At 47.1% G+C, this 20,952-nt stretch overlaps 1 protein-coding gene across 8 annotated transcripts in view; it reads left to right on the top strand.

The window, feature by feature from the left end:
• Window positions 1-20,952, top strand: part of SZT2 (SZT2 subunit of KICSTOR complex) — a 2,035,845-nt gene that overhangs the window by 1,470,393 nt on the left and 544,500 nt on the right. For all 8 annotated transcript variants that reach the window (XM_069642429.1, XM_069642432.1, XM_069642427.1 and 5 more), the window contains 2 exons: window positions 12,023-12,187; window positions 12,989-13,073. In XM_069642429.1, coding sequence (XP_069498530.1) covers window positions 12,023-12,187; window positions 12,989-13,073 — 250 coding nt within the window. The remainder of the gene's footprint in view (window positions 1-12,022; window positions 12,188-12,988; window positions 13,074-20,952) is intronic.

Raw genomic sequence — 20,952 nt, 5'->3', positions numbered from 1 at the left:
ATCGCTTGATAGTGTCTGCCTGTTTTCTAAATGCTGGCCTGTCCTTCCCCTCCACCCCCACTGGAGGGTACTCGTGATAAAACGGTCTCATCTGTCCTGGCGCCTTCATGCTGGTAGCAGCCTCTACCTCTGGTACCTCTGCCACGGGATGTGAAGAAGGTATCCTCCGATGTAGTTTCCCAAAACTGGGCCTTTGGCCCCTGAGGTCGTCTCGGAGAGTGAAACCGACTGGTCGCATAACCCCCGTAGCAGCAGACCCTGGCAAAAATACGACTAGGAAATATCTTCTGTATCAAATAGTGTGCCTTTTCGAGCACTCTAAATGTCCTGACAAATTTATCCTTAAGCAAAGGTCTCTCCAAACAGTAGACCCTGTGCCGTGTCACATGCTTCATAAAATGCTAACCCCCCAAGCTTGTTATTTCTCTTCAGCAGCATGCTTCTCCTTTGCTCTGCCGACAAAGCACAATTTGCATTGCCCAGCATGCACACCGCCCGTTACGCCCAGTTGGCGAGTGTCTGAGTGTCAATTGACTCGCCCATATCCTTTGCTCTCTTTTCGAGATCCATAATCTTTGCAATGGGTACTGCCATATCCAGAAGCTTGTCTTGACACCCTTTCCATGTTCTGTCCATGCCCTTGCAGGTGTCTTTGGATGTCTTTGTAATGAAACTGAACATCCTTGGGTCCATCTCTGGCGTGCCAGCTACTTTCCCCGGTAGCTCGGATCTCAGGACTCTTCCTTCGTGCCTTATCGCGCCTCTTTATCCAAAGGCTTACACATCCGGTGAGCAATGTAAGCTGTAACCTTAGTGGAGGGCAACCACTCAGTGGATCTAAGATGTCCGATTGCTTCCGGATCAAACATGTCGGAGATCCCTTCAGGCTCCTCGTTCTTTCTAGGCCTTGTGCTCAGCCCTGATCCTGATGCATTGTCAATGACTGATAACTGGCTATAGTCTGGATCAGAGTCCTTGTCCCCTCTATTTTTGCACCCCGGGGGTAACAGGCTGGGTTTAGCCGACTTCAATTGTTTTACCTTACAGTTGGTGACTAAGAACCTTCTAATATCCAAAATTAAATAAATTGTGCCAGGGTCATGATGGAGGCTAGGAATGGGAATAGAAATCAAATGAGTTCTAGAGGACACAAACCTAATAGCCCTGCTACTTGTTATGTTATTGTACATTCGTATAGCGACTTATATACCATTGGTATGATCTCAAGGCGTTGTGCGTTGAACGCCCTTGGGGACCGTAGTCCAGGTCAGTGGAGAGAGTAGGGTAGCATATAGTGCCTATGTGCACTCAGTATTTATGCAGCCAGTGCAGTTTGCGTGGCGGTGGCCACTTTCTAATGCTAGGTGTGGTGCAGTGGTTGTGAGAGATCAGTGGGGTATAAGTGCTTTCTAACAGAGTGTTGAGGTGCTCATGGAGTAGTGTAAGTATGTGTGCAGCTAGGCCCCAATTAATCGAGGGGTGTAGCAGCGTTCTATTGGTGGTGGGTGTAAAATGGAGAGTAAGATTATTGGTAGGAGGCCCATGTTCCTGTTACTTTCCGGAACCGATGAGCTTGCTGTGTCTGTCCTTGTGGTTCACTGTAGTGCATCTCTGAGAGAGATTCTTTGGCTGGTGCAGAGTATGGTGTGCTTGCCCTGTTGGACGGTCCTTTTTCCAGAAGCTCTGTGGTAGGTGTCAGAGGGCCCATTTTCTGGGTCCCTGAACATAGTTTATGGCGGGAGGCTGGGTAAATTCCTGACATTTTTGTGGTTACTGCATGAGGCAAACCAAACATACTTGCTATACCGCCTTGTGTACCCGATAGGTGACATGATATTACCCAACCGTAATGTTAGAAACATATGTGCTATGAGGCTCTGCAGTAGTGGCTCTGTGTGTTGATTCCCAGATAGGTAGAGGTTGACCCTGGGTTAACAGGAAACGGGGCCTAACGTTGTTTGCTGACAGGGGGGCCTGCGATGGTGGCTTTGTGTGTTGATTCCCAGATGGGTAAAGTTTGACTGGTGCAGGTTCAGTCGCTTTTAACTGTCCAAGGGGCTACTACGCTCTGGGGATGTAGTGGTGCGCAGGGGTCTGCGTATAGGTTTCTATGACAGTGGTTGGAATCTCCTGGAGTGATAGTTCTGTGCTTCCTTATGGGAACATAATGATTAAGCCCAGTTATAGCTGCTGTTGAATTCTAGTTTCCAGGTTGATATGTTCATTTCGACATCTCCTGGTCTTAGAGTGTGGGGCATGTCTGGTTGGGTGGCAAGAGCTTATCTGGTCATGGCATACGATTATAGTGAAGTCAATTCTTAGGTTTGGAGATTGTGTGCAATGGGATTTGTAATGCTGGGGGTGGGGCAGGGCCAAACTTGTTGTCGCAAGGGAAGCTGCTAAGCCGTTGCAGTCGAGCCATGGCGCGGAGGGCCCACAGCTGCCAAGCCATGTCTCAGGAGGATAGCTGAGTGGCAACGTGCTCACCTTGGAAGCAAGACGACACAGAACAACATAGGTTCGATCCCTGGGTCCGCGCTTCGAAACCTCTGGGTATTAAGCACGTTATAAATAACATATCATATAGCCCAGAGCCTGATGGCCTCTTGATCTGGCTTCTGTGTCCCCACAGTTTCTACTTTTCCGTGGTGATGCCTTATTATCCGGCTTCCATGGTCCGGCTGTACCTACTTCCAGATAATGCTGTTCTAGCCAGTTTTATTTTCCTCCAGTGCATGTTTGATTCACTTTGAGTGCTTTTCTTTGCTGCCCGTAAATTTGTTCTAAATATGTGTATGTTTTCCGCCTAGTTAAAGGAGATGAGAGAAGGGGACATTTTGTTTGTTGTATGGTTTGTTTTTGTTTTGAAATCCTATTGGTGACCCAAAGGAGAGTGACTTCATTTCCCAGAATACATTGGGGTTGGAGAAGGAAATCCTGGACTGGATTACAGAATCCTTTTGTTCTGGAGTATTGAAACTTTTCTTTTTTTTATGCAGACTGTTTAGTTTAGATTAGATTTTGAGCAAAGAACTTAAGGTTTTAGGGGCAAACCAAGAGAGTTGAACCAGATACCAGAACAAACATGCTTTGTTGTATGTTAAGGAAGAAGGGTTGGGAGGCGGGGTTAGGTTCCTGAGAGAGTTTACTGTGGTAAGTCAGACTCAGGAGACTGACGAGGTGGCATCGTGGTTGAACTTTTCTTTATTCACACAAAACATCTAATGCAAATATTCTTGGCCCTACTCTTTAAACATTTTGGAATCCAACAATTTTTTACCTCATGCTCAGTCCAGCAAATGCTTATACTGGCCAGAAGATTGGAATGTCCCGGAATATAAAGATCAGAAGAACAGATCTGACGAAACAAGATCGAAAAAAGGAAACAGAAATGCAGACCCTCTGGGTGGCACAAGGGGATAGTCTAAGGCTGTAGTTGGGAGAACACAGTATGAAGTCTGTGAGGGTGGATCCAAGGACGAGGTAACCAGTTCAGCAAGGTAACAATATGATTGACAGCAGAAAATTCAGAGTTACAGAATGTCCAGAGAAGAGATCATGAAAGCAGGCGAGGAAAATGCCAGGAGAGGATGCAGGCAAATTGAGGAGAAGCGTAGGCACCGGGCCTGGAGGCCCACTCTACCTGGAGTGTAGCTACATCATCTGCCTTGCATAGGGGTGTACCAGTTAGAGAAATGTCGGACCCAAAATGGGCCTTGCTAGGGAGAATTCTCAGAAATGTGCTAATTCCCTCCACCTTAGAGACCCCCAGCAACTTTGCTGGATTTTGAGGACTTGATTTTTTACCTCGAAAGATTGAGGCCCTTTTTCCCACTTGCTCATGTATTTTAAAGTGATTTTGAACTCTGTGTTTCTTTTGGTTGTGGAGTCTGACAAACTCCATAGGCATCATCTTTTACATTGTGTCACACAGCACCTTCAGTGCAGTGACACAGGGAAGTCTTTCAGATTTCCCAAAGGTTTAAATACCTTCTCTGGGATAAACAACTGTTTCCCAGAGCAGTAAAGTGAAATTGACTTTACTTACATTTTGTAACTTTCTACACCCAGCACACAATATCTTACAATAGGGTGCTGGAGGGGTTACTTAGTATCCCCTTTGTCTAGCTTCTCATGTAACATTTTTATGTTACACTTTCCTCGATGAATGGCTGGTGGCAGTGGTTTACTTTTAGCTACCGTGGTGTGCATTAACGACGGGCTGCGTTCGCACCTGCAGTAAAGCACCAATGGCCCCGGTCTTCTTTTTTCACCACAAACCAGGCTTTGTCCCATTCTTCGCTTTGCCTTTGGCAGGATTCACGCGTTAAGCCCTCTTCTGGCTCCAGGGGTGTCTGGGGTGTTCAGGAAGTGAGGGAGGTGCCCGAAACTCCCTTTGCTTAGTCTCCTGGGAGACCCAAATGCACTCTGTAGTAATTGGCCGACTGACTGTCCGGCAAGGACAGCCACCCTGCTGGGTGACTGACAGCTAGGCTGGAATGAATGGGAGAGAAAGGCGCGGCTTTTGGCTTGGAAGGCAGAGTCAACCACTGAACGAAGGAACCGAAGAAGAACTTGGAAGAGACGCCTGCTGCAACTCCTGGACCGTTGGTTTGCCCGGTGTAGCCCTGCTGCTGTGCTGAAACTCCAAATTCGTATCGACAGGGAAGCCCCTGCGACGACTTCTCCCCTTGAGTTGGTGGGACAATCAACTCCAAAGTAAGCCATCTGGACATTGTCTCGGAGCTGGTTACATTTCCACAGAGTTGCTGCTGGAAACCGAAACGCCAGGGAGAGGAACACCATATTGTGTGCGTTGCTTTGAAGTTGGCCAAGAGCTCCAGGAAGATCCTCCGGACTCCCAGGAAGCAGGTCTGACCAAGCCTGAACCACCTCAACAGAGTGCTGGACCCCAGTAGCAAGGAAAGTCCATCTCGACAGCCAGAAACAGCAGTGTTGCCATTTGCGGTAGTCGCAAGGAGCTGAAACACAGAAGTGCCACTTGTATGAAGATTGCCAGTTGCGAGCGGTGACCGTCCCATTGAGGTGCAGGAGTCCCCAGAAGTACTCCCTCTTGTCCCCACGACTAAGGCCCATGAACAGTGAAATCTGCAGAGCTACACATGAACTGAAGCCATATGCTGCACTTTTTCTTCAATTCAAAGGTACTGTAAAGTCTAAGAGAACCTACCTTTTGTTGTGTAACTACACTTGTTCTCTTTTGGTGAGACTTGTTGTGGTTGCTCTGTAGAGTTGCTGACAGCTTCTTTACCTCACACGCCTAAACAGCTTGTGGACCTACTTTGAATTATACTTTCTACATAGACTTCTAAAAACATTGTGCAAGACTTTTACCTACCTCTGAGAAGTGCTTCAGTTTCACCTTGACTTTTGCCCAATTGACTTTGGCTTAGCCCGGCTACCTGAATGACTCTCCTTCCCTCTGTGAATGTGTTTGGTCTTCCTTCCAGGAAAGGGTTAACTAACTTTACATTGGGGGATTACAAAAGTACTTACCTGCTTTGAGAGTATGTGTGAGATCTCTTGTTATGTCATATTAATCTTTTCCTTTGAAAAACTCTAAAGTGTTTGTTTTGAAGTGTGTTTGAGTGTTAGTTTTATATTGCTCCCTTCTGAAGAAGGCTTATTCTAACTGACTGATAAATCATAATTGTTTATTCAAGAAATCTTGTGTGGAAGTGTTTATTTGAATACCTGTCACTGTGAATCTCTGTGTAGCCACCCTACTGCTCACATTGACCCCTCTTGAGATAAGCCTGGCTGCTCAACACGCTACCAACCTGTGTAGAACAGACTTATACCAAAGGTTGAGTTCCTATTGCCAGGAGGTCAGAGTTGTTGTAGTGCACCCAAAGGGTACTGCATACATTCTTGCCTAACAGGCCTCTTTACCAACCATCTCCAAATACTTCAGACAGGATCTGGCCGGGGCAGAGATGCCCGCTTTGGGAGGACAATGCTACTTTTTTAGTCTAAGCTTCCACCTGCTATGAGTGTTGCTTTGTGAGTATATCACGATTAGAAATCTGTGAGAATGCAATCCATTGAAGCAGTCATTACTTACCAGTAATGGTCTTTCTATGGATTCTTCTCAACACAATTTCCCTCATCACCGATCCTACCTGCTGCACTAGGGACAATTATTTAGCCTTCCCTATCCTTCTTGTGGGTGAGAAATACAGAAATGGTTAGCGTTTTTGAGGACTTAAACGACCTGTTTTTAATAAAAAATAATGTTGGCAAAAATAATTTTTGATGTTATTAGTCTTGACAGTCTGTTAGTTAGGAAGAGTCGTCTTCTTTTTTTTCTGTGTATGGGAATTGATTCCGTCAGCTGCTGAGCACGGGGGTAAAGGTGGTGTACTCAGGTTTGGGGGCATAATGCACCAATATCAGCTCTAGAGTGGTGCGGTTGAGAGATGAGGGAGGCAACATCAATCTGCACTATGTCACCTGTGGAAGTTTCAGAGCTACTGACGTTGAGTGGATCTATCAGAATGAGAAATCTGGCTGGGAAGGATGTGCCGGAATATTTGAGCTCATTCCAGTTAGAGGCATGAATGCGTCATTTTCCCTGGGTAGGAGAGTCGCACTTAGCCTGGATTCCAGTTGTTATGGTGTAGCTGCCGCTTTCTGACTCATCTCCCTCTTCCAGAGTTTGGTACTGCTATGGGCCTCTGTCAAAGATCTTTTGGATGAAGAAATGTATTAGAAGAGCAAATAAATGATCTCTTGGTAATTTTCTTTCTGACAAATTAGTTCTTCCTCCCACAGATTCATCATCACGCTCACTACCTGCTCTTCTTGGTGGATAGCTTGTTGCACCTAGTCTGTTCTGCAGTCCTCCGTTGCTGAGTGCTAGGGGGGAAATGGTGGAACTCAGGTCGTCGGGCACGCTGACTTAATATGCACTGGCTCTGACATGTCATTTTCAACATAGGGGCACTCATCAGCACCGGGCACAGCAGACATAGAGCCATGCTGTGCTCATTGGTGGCAAAAAGATATTTGAAAACAGCTGGCTCTTAAGGTACAATTTGAAAGATGTGGAATCTGTGTCAGGATAGAGTAATCAATTGGAAGAACATCATCAAGAGTTTGTTTAGTAAGATTTCTCTTTTATACAAATTTCTCTCCATGTTCTATGGACTCCCACATTTTTTGCTTTTGTTTTTGAACCTGTCCTGACTTTTTGCAGAGAGCTTCACTTCCCCAGCCTCTTTGCTCTGGGAAACTGTTTCCCTTTTTGTTTTTGACTTTGACCTGTTTTGGATACTTTTATAACAGTGCCCACAGTACCCTATAATGCACTGCATGGGGTGAGTTTTGTATCACCCTAGACTTTGACACTGGGGAATTTTGGTTACTTTTTATTGTGCCTATCAACTATCTGGTGGCAGCAAGTGCATTTTTACAATTTTTGCATTTATTTTAATATGCACATTCACGTTCAGCACGTCTGGCTACTAAACGTGGCTAGTGTCCTAAAATGGCTTTGCCACACGGTTTCTCGCTTTCTCTTTTGGCCAGTTTGTTTCTTGGCCTTCTTCCTGCCTTCTCTGGTCAGGAAATCCCTACTATAGTCTTGCAGTTGCCTGGGAAAGTTGCTGTTTTCCCGGGCTAGTGCATGCCATTTGTTTGTGGACACCGGAAGTGAGTGCGACTGTCTGGTCCCCGTCCACAAACTCTGGTGCCTGAAAGTCTAGTGAGCATTGTGACAAATCCCCGGATGTCGTCACTTTTCCCCTTCTCTATAATCCCTTGGGGCTGCTACTCAGGGGGTGGATCTTGTGGAAGGGAAACCCCCTATGGGATTAATGACGACCTGGGGAGAACGCGTTATCCCCATGGCCCACCTTACCTTAACCCACCTTCCGCACCAACCCCCTACACCACCATTCCTAGTGTTTCTATTGGTTTCCTTAAATCCAATAAGGTAGAAAGTACTGGGATGAGGAACGGTATGGGCTCCTCAAGCAACCTAGATCCCTTATGTACTGAGGCGAGCAAGAAGCCAACTGACACACTGGTAATCCTCCAGATCAGTAGTGGGATGAGGAAGAAGTGCGAAAGCCTAAAGAGAACCTCTATAAACCATACTGAGCGGTCTATTATTATTATTTTTTAAAAAAATGTTATTATTTGCATTTGTTATCAAACCTGCCTTTCAAGTTATAGGACGGTCTTGTAGAGATTGTTATAGCGACTGTGATATTAGGTTACTAACAACAATTAAACAATAAACAACAAACAACAAATACTGTCTGTAGCTTCTAAAATAAGTTCAACGCAACTGCAGATCAGGTGGTGTGATGATGTTGATGCTGTAGTGGTGGACCTGGAGGTGCTCTGGCTGGGTGGTCCCTCAATGTTCTCTTTGTACTATGTCCAATTTATGTGGTGTTTTGTGGTTTTTCAGGGGGGATTGTCGTCTCCTGTGAGGGACAAGTATCTGATTAGAGCCTTCCATGCTTCAAGCGTGGCGTTTATGTCTCCATCTGATCCTTTGTTTCTATCGGTCCAAGCTTTGGTCTCTGCTGCTGCCCATCTTTCCAGTTCCCTGCTCCATAGTATATATTGTGGTCCTCCAGGTGTTTTCCATGCCATGGCGATTGGCCTTTTTGCCAGTATGCATGCCAGGTCCATTAGTTTCACTACATACTTGTGTTTGCTTAGTCGAGGGTATGTACCCAGTAGACACTCCTTTGGAGACCAGTCGTACCTATTCACTCCCGTCCTCCTGCATGTTTGCTCAATTTTGGCCCAGAATCCTTATACTTTGGAGCAGCCCCAGAACATGTGTATTAAGTCCGCTTGTCCATTTCCGCACCACAGGCAGTTTGGCGAGGTCTGTTTGTTGAAGCTTACGACTCTGAGGGGTGTCGTATATGTCCATATAGGATATTCACTTGGATTAGTCTGAATCTGGTGTTCCTGGACACCTCTTTTGGGTGTGCCAATGCCCTTTCCCATTCTTTCTCTGACACTGTGTCCCCTAGGTCTTTCTCCCATTTCTCTGTTAGTGTTGTGCTGCGGGGGTTGGGCCTGTCTGTTAGTTAGTGATACAGTCTAGACACAGGTCTCCAACCGTCGCTCAAGTTGTGCATCTCTGTAAGTGAGCGGCCTATTATTTATTGGCTACCTATTGGCCAAGGCACAGCTGAAATAGAAGAGGGAAATTTGAACACAGAGAGAGATCCTCCCTGGAGGAACAGGGCATTACAGAGCCCTCTGGCAGGAGCCGAACAAAGCAGTTAAAGAAGGAACGCTCACCCGTTGGCAGAGAAGATCCAGAGCGCTCTGCTGTGCTCGGACCGTGTCTGGAAGCAAGACGCGCCAGCTGGTCAAGAGAGCTGGAGAATGTGCTCCACCTGGGACGTGGCCACCCGAAAGCAGGAAGCCACTGTGGAGCCGCCGCAGAGCTTGGATGGAGCAGGAGGCATCTGAACAGGGGTGAGAGACCCAGAATCAGTTGAAGGAAACCAGTGAGCAACTGTAGGAGGGTTGGGAGCCCGGGAGGCTTGCTGGGAACCCTGAGGGACCATACTGTTGTGGCATCCAATAAGGAGTGGCATCCAGAGTCATCTTCATGGCAGTCCCTGGCAGACTGGGAGACCAGGGCTGCCTACACCACAACTGACAGGAAGAAACATAAGGGGTCTGGGGCTCGAGAGAAAGAAACCAATATCAAAGGGGTCTGGGAACCGACAAAAAGAATACCTGGCAGGATAGCGAACAGGGTACAATTATTGTGAATCAAGAAGAGCTAAGAAGGGATTGGGATCCACACTCAATAGCGAAATACCTCCAAAACCATCGTCCTAGTCACAATACCTGGCAGAATAGTTAACCAGGGTGGCTGTGAACATTGTGAGAAAAGCCAGGGGAGGCGAGACATAACCCCTGGTGTTTATGAACATCGCAGAAGGCGCCAAGAGAAGAGTCATTCTTTTAGCACTGAAAAAGCTCGACAAAGGCCAGGGGAAGAGACGCACACACCCTGGTGTTTATTAACGTTGTGAAAAAAGCCAAGAGGAGGGGGTCGTTCTCTTGGCTTTGTGAAGAGTCTCATAAAGACCAGGAGAAGAAAGACACTTATCCTGACATTGGGAAAACTACTACTGAGAAGTTTGAGAAAAGTCACAGGGGCAGGAGTCATCCCCCTAAAGTGTGCAGATCAGAGACTTTTTGTTCTATGTGCTTTACTGAAAACTCAATCCAAGGAACCTTTTTGATTTGTATTCTTTGAGAAGAACATTTCATTTGTATCAACCAGTAGTGAACTTTCGGCCATCATCCAGGAGACGGAAGCCATTCTTCTGGGCTACGAAGACCACCCCTGAGTTCATAGTGTAAGGGTTGAAAATAGGTTTATGGAGACCGGACAATGGACTCTTTGGTTTAGACTGACAGATTCCTTAAGTACTTAAAACTAACACTGCGTTTTCTTTCTTGACCATTACTGCTTTGCTGGTCCCAGCCAACCTAGTATACTCTCTTACCAGGTGCTGCGAGTATGAAGATTGCTTTGGCTCTCTCATCATATGGGCGCAAATCCCAGCCTTGCCTTTTCGACAACTACTCCTCCTCCCCCTTTGGTCACAGCCAGTCTGGTCTACTCTCCTGCCTGGTGCTGTGAGCATGAAGATTGCTTTGGCTCTTTCTTCATGTGGTGTGAATCCCAGGCCCACCCTTTTGCCTTCTACTACTACTTCTTCGTTGATCACAACCAACCAGGTATATTCTTCTGCCAGGTACTGCGACTATGAGGATTGGCATGGAGGCTTTGATTATGTATATGGGTGCTGGTCCCAGACTCGCTTCCATGTTCCTCCCTTCTTCTAGCTGCCCCGCCAACTGTCCTGGTCTCTCTGGAGAGCTTACTGGTGCCTTTCATTTGTTCCTGGGTGCATCAGGCTCTCATGGCTTCCCTTCGCTGCTTCCACTGCCTGCGGCGGCTACGTGCTGACTCCCGGCCTCTGAGCTGCACGTCTCGGCTTCCACCCGCGCTCCGGCTTCCCAACTGGATGGGAGCTCAGGCGTCTGCCTCCCGTGGGCATTCGTCTGCGACGTAACCTCCAGAGACGTTTGCCAGTGGGTAGGCATCTCGTCCTCAGTACTGTCGGTGTCCAGTCTCCTCCACAGTTGCCAGTGTTTTAATCCCTGCTTCCTCCTGTGAGGACCTCTCCCTCTTACCAGTCCTTCTTCCCTTTTTATGGTAAGAACAGTATTAGCGCTCCTTGGTTCTGTTGAACCTGCCACATGGATCCATGCCTCTTCCTTGTTTCAGTAGTGAGGTCTTCACTCCTCACTAGGTTGTTGTTGCTCTTCCTCGTCGCAGTATTTCTTGGCGAAGTAACACTGTTCTGCAGATATATTTGGAAGTATGTGGGGTTATGGGTGAAAGAGGGTGAAAGAGATTGAAGTGCAGTGGAATTATACTGCTAACCTCCGAAGGTGTCATCCCTCTTCCCATAGGGGGTTTCCCTCCCCATGAGATACACCAGCTGCGTACCACCCCAGGGGGACTATCAGGAAGCAGCCTCACCTCCCTGCCCTAATGGGAAAGTGCTTCCCCCAATCAAAGCAGTGACAACATCCTAGGATTCGTCACAAAAACTATTACCCGCTTGTTTAATTTTTCTAGTGTGTTTTGGGCCTATAATAGAGTATTTTTGTACTTGCCTGTCCAAGCAGAATCATTGTGTATTTCACGGTGGGGACTCATAGTCGACCCCTGACCCCACTCACCTCTCCTGAGAATAAGCCTTGACCACTCTCCACGCTTACCTTGATTGAGTTTGGCTAACCTCTCCGAATTCCTCAGTTCACTAAAACTCAGGTGGCCTCCTGAAATCTGTCCACCAGGTCACATTTTTTAGATCCATCTTAACAGAGGTAAGTTATTTGTTCTTTCCTTTTCTGACCATTCAGAACTCTTCTACTTCCCCAATTTCCTGTTTCGTGAGTGTGACGCCCTATACTTGCTGTTGTCTTTTAGTTTATCCAGCCTCCCGGGACACCTCCCACAGAGATCATCCAGTTTGCTATTCCGCAATCCTGTCTCGCTTGGCTGCACGCAGTGGCATACTATCTACGCCAGAATCTTCTCATCTTCCTGCATACACCAAAGTACACAGACAGCAATGTGGCACACCACTTCCGGGTAAGTTATTGGAGTTCCAAACTCACCATTTCAGAGTAAATTATAACTATTTCTTCAGATAATTCCTTTGCGGTGCTCTGCAAACAGATAGTAACAAAACAATTTAATATAACGCATAAAGATGATCGCTCTTCCACTTGCGGCTAAGGCCTGAGGCTGCTAGAATGCTACTTTTACATAAGTCTATATATTCCCCTTTAGACTTCCTTGCTCTGCACTTCACACATCCTGATGGCTCCGTTTTTGGCTCTAAGTGATTGCTCCTACCCTCCCTGATTGCTCTACTTGCTTTATTTATACGCACTCAATCTGTGTCCCAGGCTCGGCCCAGGAGGCTCTGCTCATATGCCTCCTTCATTGTTCTCCCTGTATAAATCCCACATTTCACTCCATGTCTCCATGATCACTTTGGAGGTGTCCCACCCTCGCTGCTTTGTACATGGCTCGCCATCATTTTGTCTGTGAACTTCCCTCAGCACTTTGTGGACCTTGGATTGCTTTGCAGATGACCGTCTCGAACCCTTTTCCTATGGCTCTCCCTGATCGATTCACCTGTGGACCTTGATAGTGGCTGTGGCACACTATGATCGCTTGACCCATGCCCCTTCCCTGAACATGTGTGCCATGGTCCTCTTTGATTGCTGTGGCCTTCCAGTGCGTGTGCCGCAGTGGGATCAGCGTTCCATGATTGCTGCGGGTGTGGCCCTTCCCTGTCTGCTGCACTAGTTCTCCACTTCCCTAACACCCTTTTCTTTGCACCTTTCACCATTTACGCTCACCCTCACTGTGTCCTTTTTTCAGCACTATTCACAGCAAGCGGGCTGTACCCCCGACATGGACCTCTTCTTGTACAATAAACCTGGAGGACAAGGAACCGGTGGCAAAGGTACTTATCATTTGCAGGCATGGTCTGATTGAAGAACCTGCTCAGAATGGAGGGTAAATATTGAGGACCCATGGTCTCTGGATGGGCCTAAGCAGAAGGTGGAGCACGGGTGTTAATCTTGAGCTTTCATTTCCTCCAAGTGAATGATTTACTGAGAGATCTTAGGCAGGAAATCTTCAGGACACATAGTCTCTGGGTAAGTGATTTTCTGAGAGTGCTTTGGCAGAACATGTGGTGACATCTTCAGGATCTCTGGTTTCTGGATGAAGGGATTAGTGAGGGGGTCGGGGTCTCTCCTTAACAGACGGGACCTATGGAGGCATGTGTGTTAGGTTAGTCATGCATGATGCTGATATGGTCTGTGCTTCTGCAGGTTGTCTGGGTGTGCCAATCTGTCTGAGAAACTCTTTAGTGTGGGCTGCAATAGATGAGATGAGGCATTCTTTGGATGTAGAGTCTGATAGCTTAGTTGCCATAGCAGCAGTGTGGAAAGTATTATGTGTGTCTGTGTTCCAAGTACACAGCTTTTTTGAGGGATTATATTGGAGCTTTCTGAGATCTGGAGTGGAAACCACGAGGTTCAATGCACCTCGATTGTTCATGGGCACTCGCCTGCAATAAGGCTGTGGACAAAATGGCAGCCATAGATGGGAGGTTTACATTTCAAAGATGGTTGTGACCAGTAGTTGTTTGTCCCAATCCATCCTATATTTTCCAGGTGTTCCGTTCCCTTGCATAAAATATCCACACTATGAATATGAGTCCTGTTCTCTGTGTTCTTTCTGTTTTCATTGTCTGCCAAGTAGGATCGTGTCAGATCAGGACACCCAGTAAATCTCAAGATTTGTTTTCTTTTTTGGTGTTTTTGTATTTTTTGTATTTTATTTGGGATTTATAAAGCACTTTAAGCCAAAGCGTTGTACATGGTTTATAAAATAGTAAAATAAAATGAAAATGACAAAATGAAACTCAGATTTGTAAATCAGATTCGAGAAGATGAGTCTTTAGTGAAGAACGTAAAAGAGAATATAAAGAGATGGAGCAGAGAGATAGTGGAAGTGAGTTCCAGTGAGAGGGAGCTAACGGAGAGAAAGAACGGAAACAGGATTTTGCACAAGGAGAACGAGGTACCACCAGACGAAATTGAGTCTGTGAATGGAGAGAATGAGTTGGAGCATAAAAAGAAACCAGAGAAGAAAGATAGATTGGTGCAAGACTGTAAAGTTTTAAAGGCTAAACACAGGAAATTAAATTTAAGACGATAATGAAAGGAAAGCCAACCAAGAGCAGAAAGTGAGTTAATAATAGAATCGGGCGGAGAAAGAAGATGGAGAAGACGAATGGACGCATTGAAAATGTAATTCAATGGGGTAAGATGAGAGCGAGAGGAAGACCAAATAGAAAAGTCGAGAAAAAATGTATGAAAAACTCACAAGTTTAGTAGCGTCAAAAGTTAAGAAAGATCAAGCTTTACAAATGTTAAATAAGTGAAAATGACAGGCTCGAGAAACTAGTGAGATGTGATGTTTGAAAGATAGTTCAGTCTCAAAATTAAGTACCTGATTGCGGCCAGTAGAAGAGTTCGCAAGGTGAAAAGGAGGAAAAGAGATTGAAGAAGGAGGAAGAGTAGGTGGTATAGTATCAGAAGAAAAAGAGTTCCTCCGTTTGGCAGCATTGAGCACCAAAAAGTGTTCCGTCATCCAGGAATTGATAGTTATTAGGCATGCCGAGAATTTAGTATGAATTTCAGGCGTGAAAAAAGAAAAGGGTAGGAAGAGTTGATTATCATCTGCGTAAAAGTGATGAAAAAGACCAAAAGATGAGAGAACTTCCGCCAATGGGGACTTTGACTACATGATAAGCAAACAGTGGATGCTTCAAGAGCAGAGGAAGGAGAGGGACGGTTTAGGAGGATGGAGGAAAGCAGGATGTTAAAAAGGGAAAGAAGAGAACTGTAGTCCTCTAAAGGCTGTGTGGTTGGCAGTTATATCAAACATGACTCCTAGTAGTGGCCCTTTTCCTGCAGCTATTTTGAAAATTATTTTGAGCAAATATGAAAACATAAAGTTGTACAGTGTGTGACGATTCATGGGATCGCATCACTTCTTCCCAGATGGGAGTCCTTCCCTGTGAGGCTATGGCGGTGCGCACGCTATGTAACATTCGCCATAGGGGTGCCGTTAAGTGGAACCTCACAGGGAAAGACTCCTCTCTTGGGGACAAGAACTTCCATTCCGTGAAGGAACTCCCTGACCCACTGTCCTATGAGCCCCTGAGACCTATAGTACCTCAGAAAATCCAGCCTAAACAGACCACTGTTCGCTACTGTAACACCACTTCCAAAACTCAGCCAAGAGAAGCAGACTGGGAGCCAGCAGGAAGCTGACTCGCGTGCATGCAAGGTATACTCCTACGTCCCGCCCCCTTTCCTACATCCTGTAAGGGTGACCCTGGCACAGGGACGGTACCGGAAACTTTTGGCCGCAAAATGAGCATGTCTGCTAGCACTGCCCTGCAGCACCTCACCTGAGTCCTTTTTTCCGTGCGGATGGGAACGGACGTACCAGCGAACGCAGCAATAACCTTTTGACTTTGCAGCAGCTCTCCTTATGTTTTTTTCTAAATGTTTTTTTTCCATTACTCACCAGCCTCGGGTTCCTCTCCTCCCCAGGACATGTCAGTCGGGAAGGGTTTACACACTGTGCCTCGTGCGACTGCTTCTTCTCAATACATGACCATCATGCGCTCTGCCTAGAGTGCCTGGGGGTAGATCACAGGTGGGATGCATGTGCGGCTTGCAGTGCACTAATGCGAGACGACACTGAAAACCAGGTTAGCTCGGTGGGGAGAAATATTCCCCAGTTGCCCGCTAGAACACATGAAGTCCTTCGTCAGGAAGTCATCCAAGTCACATGATAAGGTAAGTCCTTTATTCACTGAAGTACCCCAGAAGGATTCTCCTTCCTGGGAAGCTCTTCTGCTGGGAGGGGTCACTCCAACCCTAGAACCGGTGTCAGACCTGAGGCTTATACAGTTCCCAGTGCCTGCACTGATGGACCTTGCGGTTCTACTGGGCCTGGCACCGAGGGGCACAAGAGTTCTTACACCACACTTGCGTGCGAGAGGCCTTCTCCGGGCCTCGTTCCAAGAGGGGGGGGGGGCGCATTAACGCAGTATGAACCAGGCTACCAGTTGTCAGACTGAGGGTTGTTGGGCCTCCTGGGCCATCTTCCGAGGCTCGTTCCAGTGTCACAACATCGTCCTCCCAGAGGACGGGTACAAGGGACACTGCGCTGAACTCGATATTCCCACTCACACAGACACACAAAATGCCGGGCAGCCACACAGCAAGCAGCGCTGTCATATATGCACACATTGGCAACCATGCCGCTGGCAGGCACCGATGCATGAGGCTCTTGGCCTAGCACGCCATGCTCATCGTCAGAATGGGCAATGCAGGTCGAAAATTAACCAGTGTCGCTCGCAGCATGTGGGGCAGTCCTATCCTTCAGAAGACGCCTGGTTCCCACAGTATTAGGGGTATCCTATTCAGGGGCACCAGAACTACCCTTTTCCCTGCTCAGCGCCAGGGTGACCAGTTTGCCAGTCAAAGGTCTATGGCCTATCAATATGTGGCTCCACAGCAACTTCGAGTCAGCGGTCCTCTCAAGCAGCCTGCGGGGACAGATTCTTTGATAGATTAATGGCATTAATGAGATCCGAGATATTGAAAGGACTCATCAATGAAGTAGTTCCCCAGGTATTGCCACAGCAGCCGGCTACTCGGGCACCAGCTGAGGGCTGGCTCCTGTAGGTGTTCTGCCCCCGCTTCTCCCACCTCCGCCCCTCCCCGTCAGGGACCAGTAGCTGTGGTAGAGCAAGACATGGGCCAAGGGTCACCACGCACAGGCACATTGCAGCAGCTTCAGGCAGCAAACCAGATGGGGACACAGATGACGAGGACGAGGACGAGGATGGGGAAGAAAACACTGCCTTGGCTAAATCTTTTCATGACCGCATGCAGGAACTAGCCGATTTCCTGGCGTGCTGGCTCCAGAGCAAGCAGAGCAGGAGCCTAGGGTGTTAGCCGAGATTCTGTCTCTCAGGGCTGCAAGCAAATCTGGAGTCCCACTTCCAAAGGATGTGGTGATGTTAGCAAAGATGGTATGGCAAAAGCCACACTCATATTCCCAACCCAAAAAGCACATAGATGTACGCTTCAGGCAAATGGAGGATGATTTAGTAATGCAGTCAACTCACCTGCCGCCTCATTAGTCAGTGGTATATTCCAAACCTTCAGCATCGGCTACAGTTCATCATCCAACTCTTGCCTCTCCAAGGAGGAGACGCTCTGGGAGGGCTTTGGTCGGATGGTTTATCTTAATACTAGATTCCACTTAAGGCAAGCTAACACTGACGCTATATTAGCTGCTGCTAATCAAAAACTGTTGCAGGAGATGTCCGATTTCACTCAGGATCTTCTAGGGTACAGACACCAGGCTTTCAAGGCCTGCCTAGCTGAGGCAAAGACAATCGCGCAGGATATGCATGAAGCTTCTGTGGCCCATATGGGCACGGCAAGCAGAGGCATCTGTCTAGAGGTGGACCTGCACAGAACAGCGTGGATGCATGCCACCAAGTTCTCATTAGACGTGCAGGAGCGCATAAATGACCTCCCATTCGAGAGTGCATATTTGTTCCATTAGTCCATAGATGAGGAGCTTGCAAAAAAGACTTGCACCCAGACAGCCAAGTCACTTGTGATCCTCACTAAGCCAGCCACAAAACATTATGCTCAAAGCCAGAATCAACCGAGCAAAAAGCCTAAAATATTTGGGTTTTTCAAGAGTTTTCAGGACAGGAGAGCATGACAACCAGACAGGTCTCCTAGCCTTCACAGGAGGAAACGGCATACTGCTACTAAAGGATTGTTTCAATCCCCCTCCTCAGCCTCATACTCCGGCAAGAAATGATATTCATGAACATGTCCACAGCTCCCCTGTCAATAGTTTCCATGGGTTTCAAGCTCCCCTTCCCTTCTCCCCCTCATCGTTCTTCCCCCTTGATACAGATTGTCTCTACAGCGATACTGCGGTATATTGCACAACTATACAGGGACCAGACAGTGGAACCGGTGCCCTGTACAGTCGAGGGCAAGGGTTTCTATTCCAGGATTTTTGCAGTCCCCAAGAAGAACCAAGATGGCCTGAGGGTAGTGCTGGATCTTCCTAACCCTGGGGTGATTCAAGATGGTGATGCCAGCTCATATTGCAGAGGCTCTCTGAGAGGTAGATGGTATGTGCTTGCTCCCTGGACCGCAAGGGCGCTTACTTGCACATCCCTATTCCCTCTCCCCCACCTCCCACAGGGGATTCTTACTTTTCATGGTAATGGGTCAACATTTTCAATAAAAGGCACTGCCGTTTGGCCTAAACTCGGCGCCCGGTGTGTTCACGAAATTTATGAATACTATTGCGGCCCTGCTCAGAGTTGAGGGATACAATCTTTATCTGTGACTCGACAACTGGCTGGTCAGGGCCATTTCCCCAGAGAGGGAGCACATTTCGTGCCAGAGGCTTACAGATTTGCTGCACAAGCTGGAGTTCTCCCTCAGTCTGAAGTAATCACAGCCTTCATCCACGCAAACCATTATCTTTCTGGGAGCCATGTGGGATACCGTGGCGCATTGGTTCTTCCCCACTCGGGAGGATCTCGGACATCCGCAAGGTGCTGCACTACTACTTTAGCAGACAACTGACATCCCCCTGGTGGTTCCAGCATCGGTTGGGCCAGCTAGCCTCTTGCATATTAACAGTCCTGCATGCCTTACTGAAGATGAGGAGAATTCACCTGGCGTCAGTCTGGCACCAGGAAACTGGTTTCCAATCAGACGAACTACCCATCCCTGTAGTGCTGGAGCAAGACCTCCGGTGATAGATCGATTCCAGAAATTTCCAGGTTGGAGCACCTCTGTGGGCGCAGAAAAGCCATTGCGCTAGCACTGAAGGAATTTCTTCCTCAGGTTCGGGACATGGCAGTGTTATTGAGAACAGTCAACTCCAATTCCCATGTTCTATTTATACAAGCGGGGGGCAGCAGGTCGCCAATTGTTTGCATGATGTCAGTGGTGATTTGGGAATGGGGTATAACACACAACAGGGAGGATAGCTCAGCGGAAACGTGCTGGCCTTGGAAACAAGACAAAACCAAACAACACAGGTTCGATCCCCGGGGCCACCCTTAGAAACCTCTGGGTATTAAGCGCGTTATAAATACGCAACTAAAAAATATTCCTGTAACAGCACCTAGATGCCCCCGGGCTCTATGAGCGCTTTAAAAATGCAAAATAAATTTAAAAAAAATAAACATACATCAGTGTTTGAAATTGAGGGGCGCTGAGAGCTATTTAGCTCCTGCTTCTGGCATAGTAGAGCTTGGTTAGCTTGAAACCAACAGCTACAGGAGCTACTTTTGGCTCTTTAGGGCCAAATGGTGCCTTCCAAACATGTAAATGTGACATTAACTTTGAGTATTTGAGAATGTTAGTAAAGAAGAATTAGAACACATTAATATATATTTAAACACAATGGTTCATACTGTGATGAATCCTACAGAGTCCTCACAGAACAACTAAAGTCTCCTCACAGGTGGCCAGGGAAAGGCAGACTCTTCCTGATCCTGACCCTGGGGCTGGTATTAGCTAGGGAGGATCACCTGGGAGGAGAAGGGCCGTAGGGGATCAGGAGCACTTTGTGGGATGAGAAGCAGAATTGATCGTCCTCCAGGAAGAGAAAATAATTGATACCGGAGTATATAATGGCTTCTTGTCAAAAGGAGCTTTTATTCCCTCAACTCACTGGTGGATTGTGGGTGAAGATGGGTATAACAAATCCTGTATTAGGCCTTAGAAAAGCACTTTTAAAATCACTGACAGCCATAGAAATAAAAGACCATGTAAGTCCCTGTGAAATAAGGAAGAGGGGTCTGTAAACATTGTCAATCTAAACACTCCCATTTGTCTGTAAAGCCAAGTATCTCATGGAATCCTTATGCTACTCCTTTGGGGAACATGTATAAGCAGAGAAAGAAACTTGGTGATGATAATTTCATTGAAAAGGAGGAATTTTATTTGTGGACTTCAAGTCCCACAATTCCCAAAGTACTGGGACGAAGAAGAGGACTGCAGGGACACAGCACTGTGTGTTGCAGCCCATTAAGGAGAATGACCCACAGCTGAGGGAGACTTGGAGGTATAAAAGGCCCCCTCAGGTGCAGGCCATGAGGAAGGCGAGGAGGAATAATAGCAGAAGGTGGAGCAGTTTTGTAACCTCCACACAGCAGCAGAAACAGACGTTGAGGTGAGATGGCGGTACCATTGGAGTGGAGGAAGTTACTGCCGTTCCTGAGATGGTCTCACATGCTCAAGTTTGCAATTGTAGAGGTTGCGCAGCAGAAAGAGCACCTTTTTGCAAGTTTCCCGACTGTCAGACAAGCACCGTGGGCAGGCTGCACTGGGAAACTGAAGCAAAAGTCCTGGAGACATCGAGGCAAGTGGATGCTCACGCCATACCCGGCGCGTTCACCGTTATATTGTGACTCTGGTGCGCTCCATAATTACCCACTGGCCATGTCCAGTGACTTCAATCCCCAAATTACTGGAAACCAGTAACTTTAAAGAAGAGACTTTTTGAATACCGACACCTATGTGACGCAGTTTAATTACTCTGACCAAGCTGATTTAAAAGGGAGTAGGCAGCAGAGCAAGATCTTCATAATCAAACCTGAAGAGTGTGATTATAACCTAGTAGGGCTATATAGGAAGCCAACAAAGGGCATTAAACCAAGACAAAAATAAAAACTACAATTGCCAAAGCCAAGA

This window comes from Ambystoma mexicanum, chromosome 1q (genome assembly GCF_040938575.1).
Source record: "Ambystoma mexicanum isolate Mex_15411 chromosome 1q, UKY_AmexF1_1, whole genome shotgun sequence".
NCBI classification, from domain to species: domain Eukaryota; kingdom Metazoa; phylum Chordata; class Amphibia; order Caudata; family Ambystomatidae; genus Ambystoma; species Ambystoma mexicanum.
The sequence above is the reverse complement of the archived record's forward strand: the minus strand, read 5'-3'. Positions and strand labels throughout refer to the sequence as shown.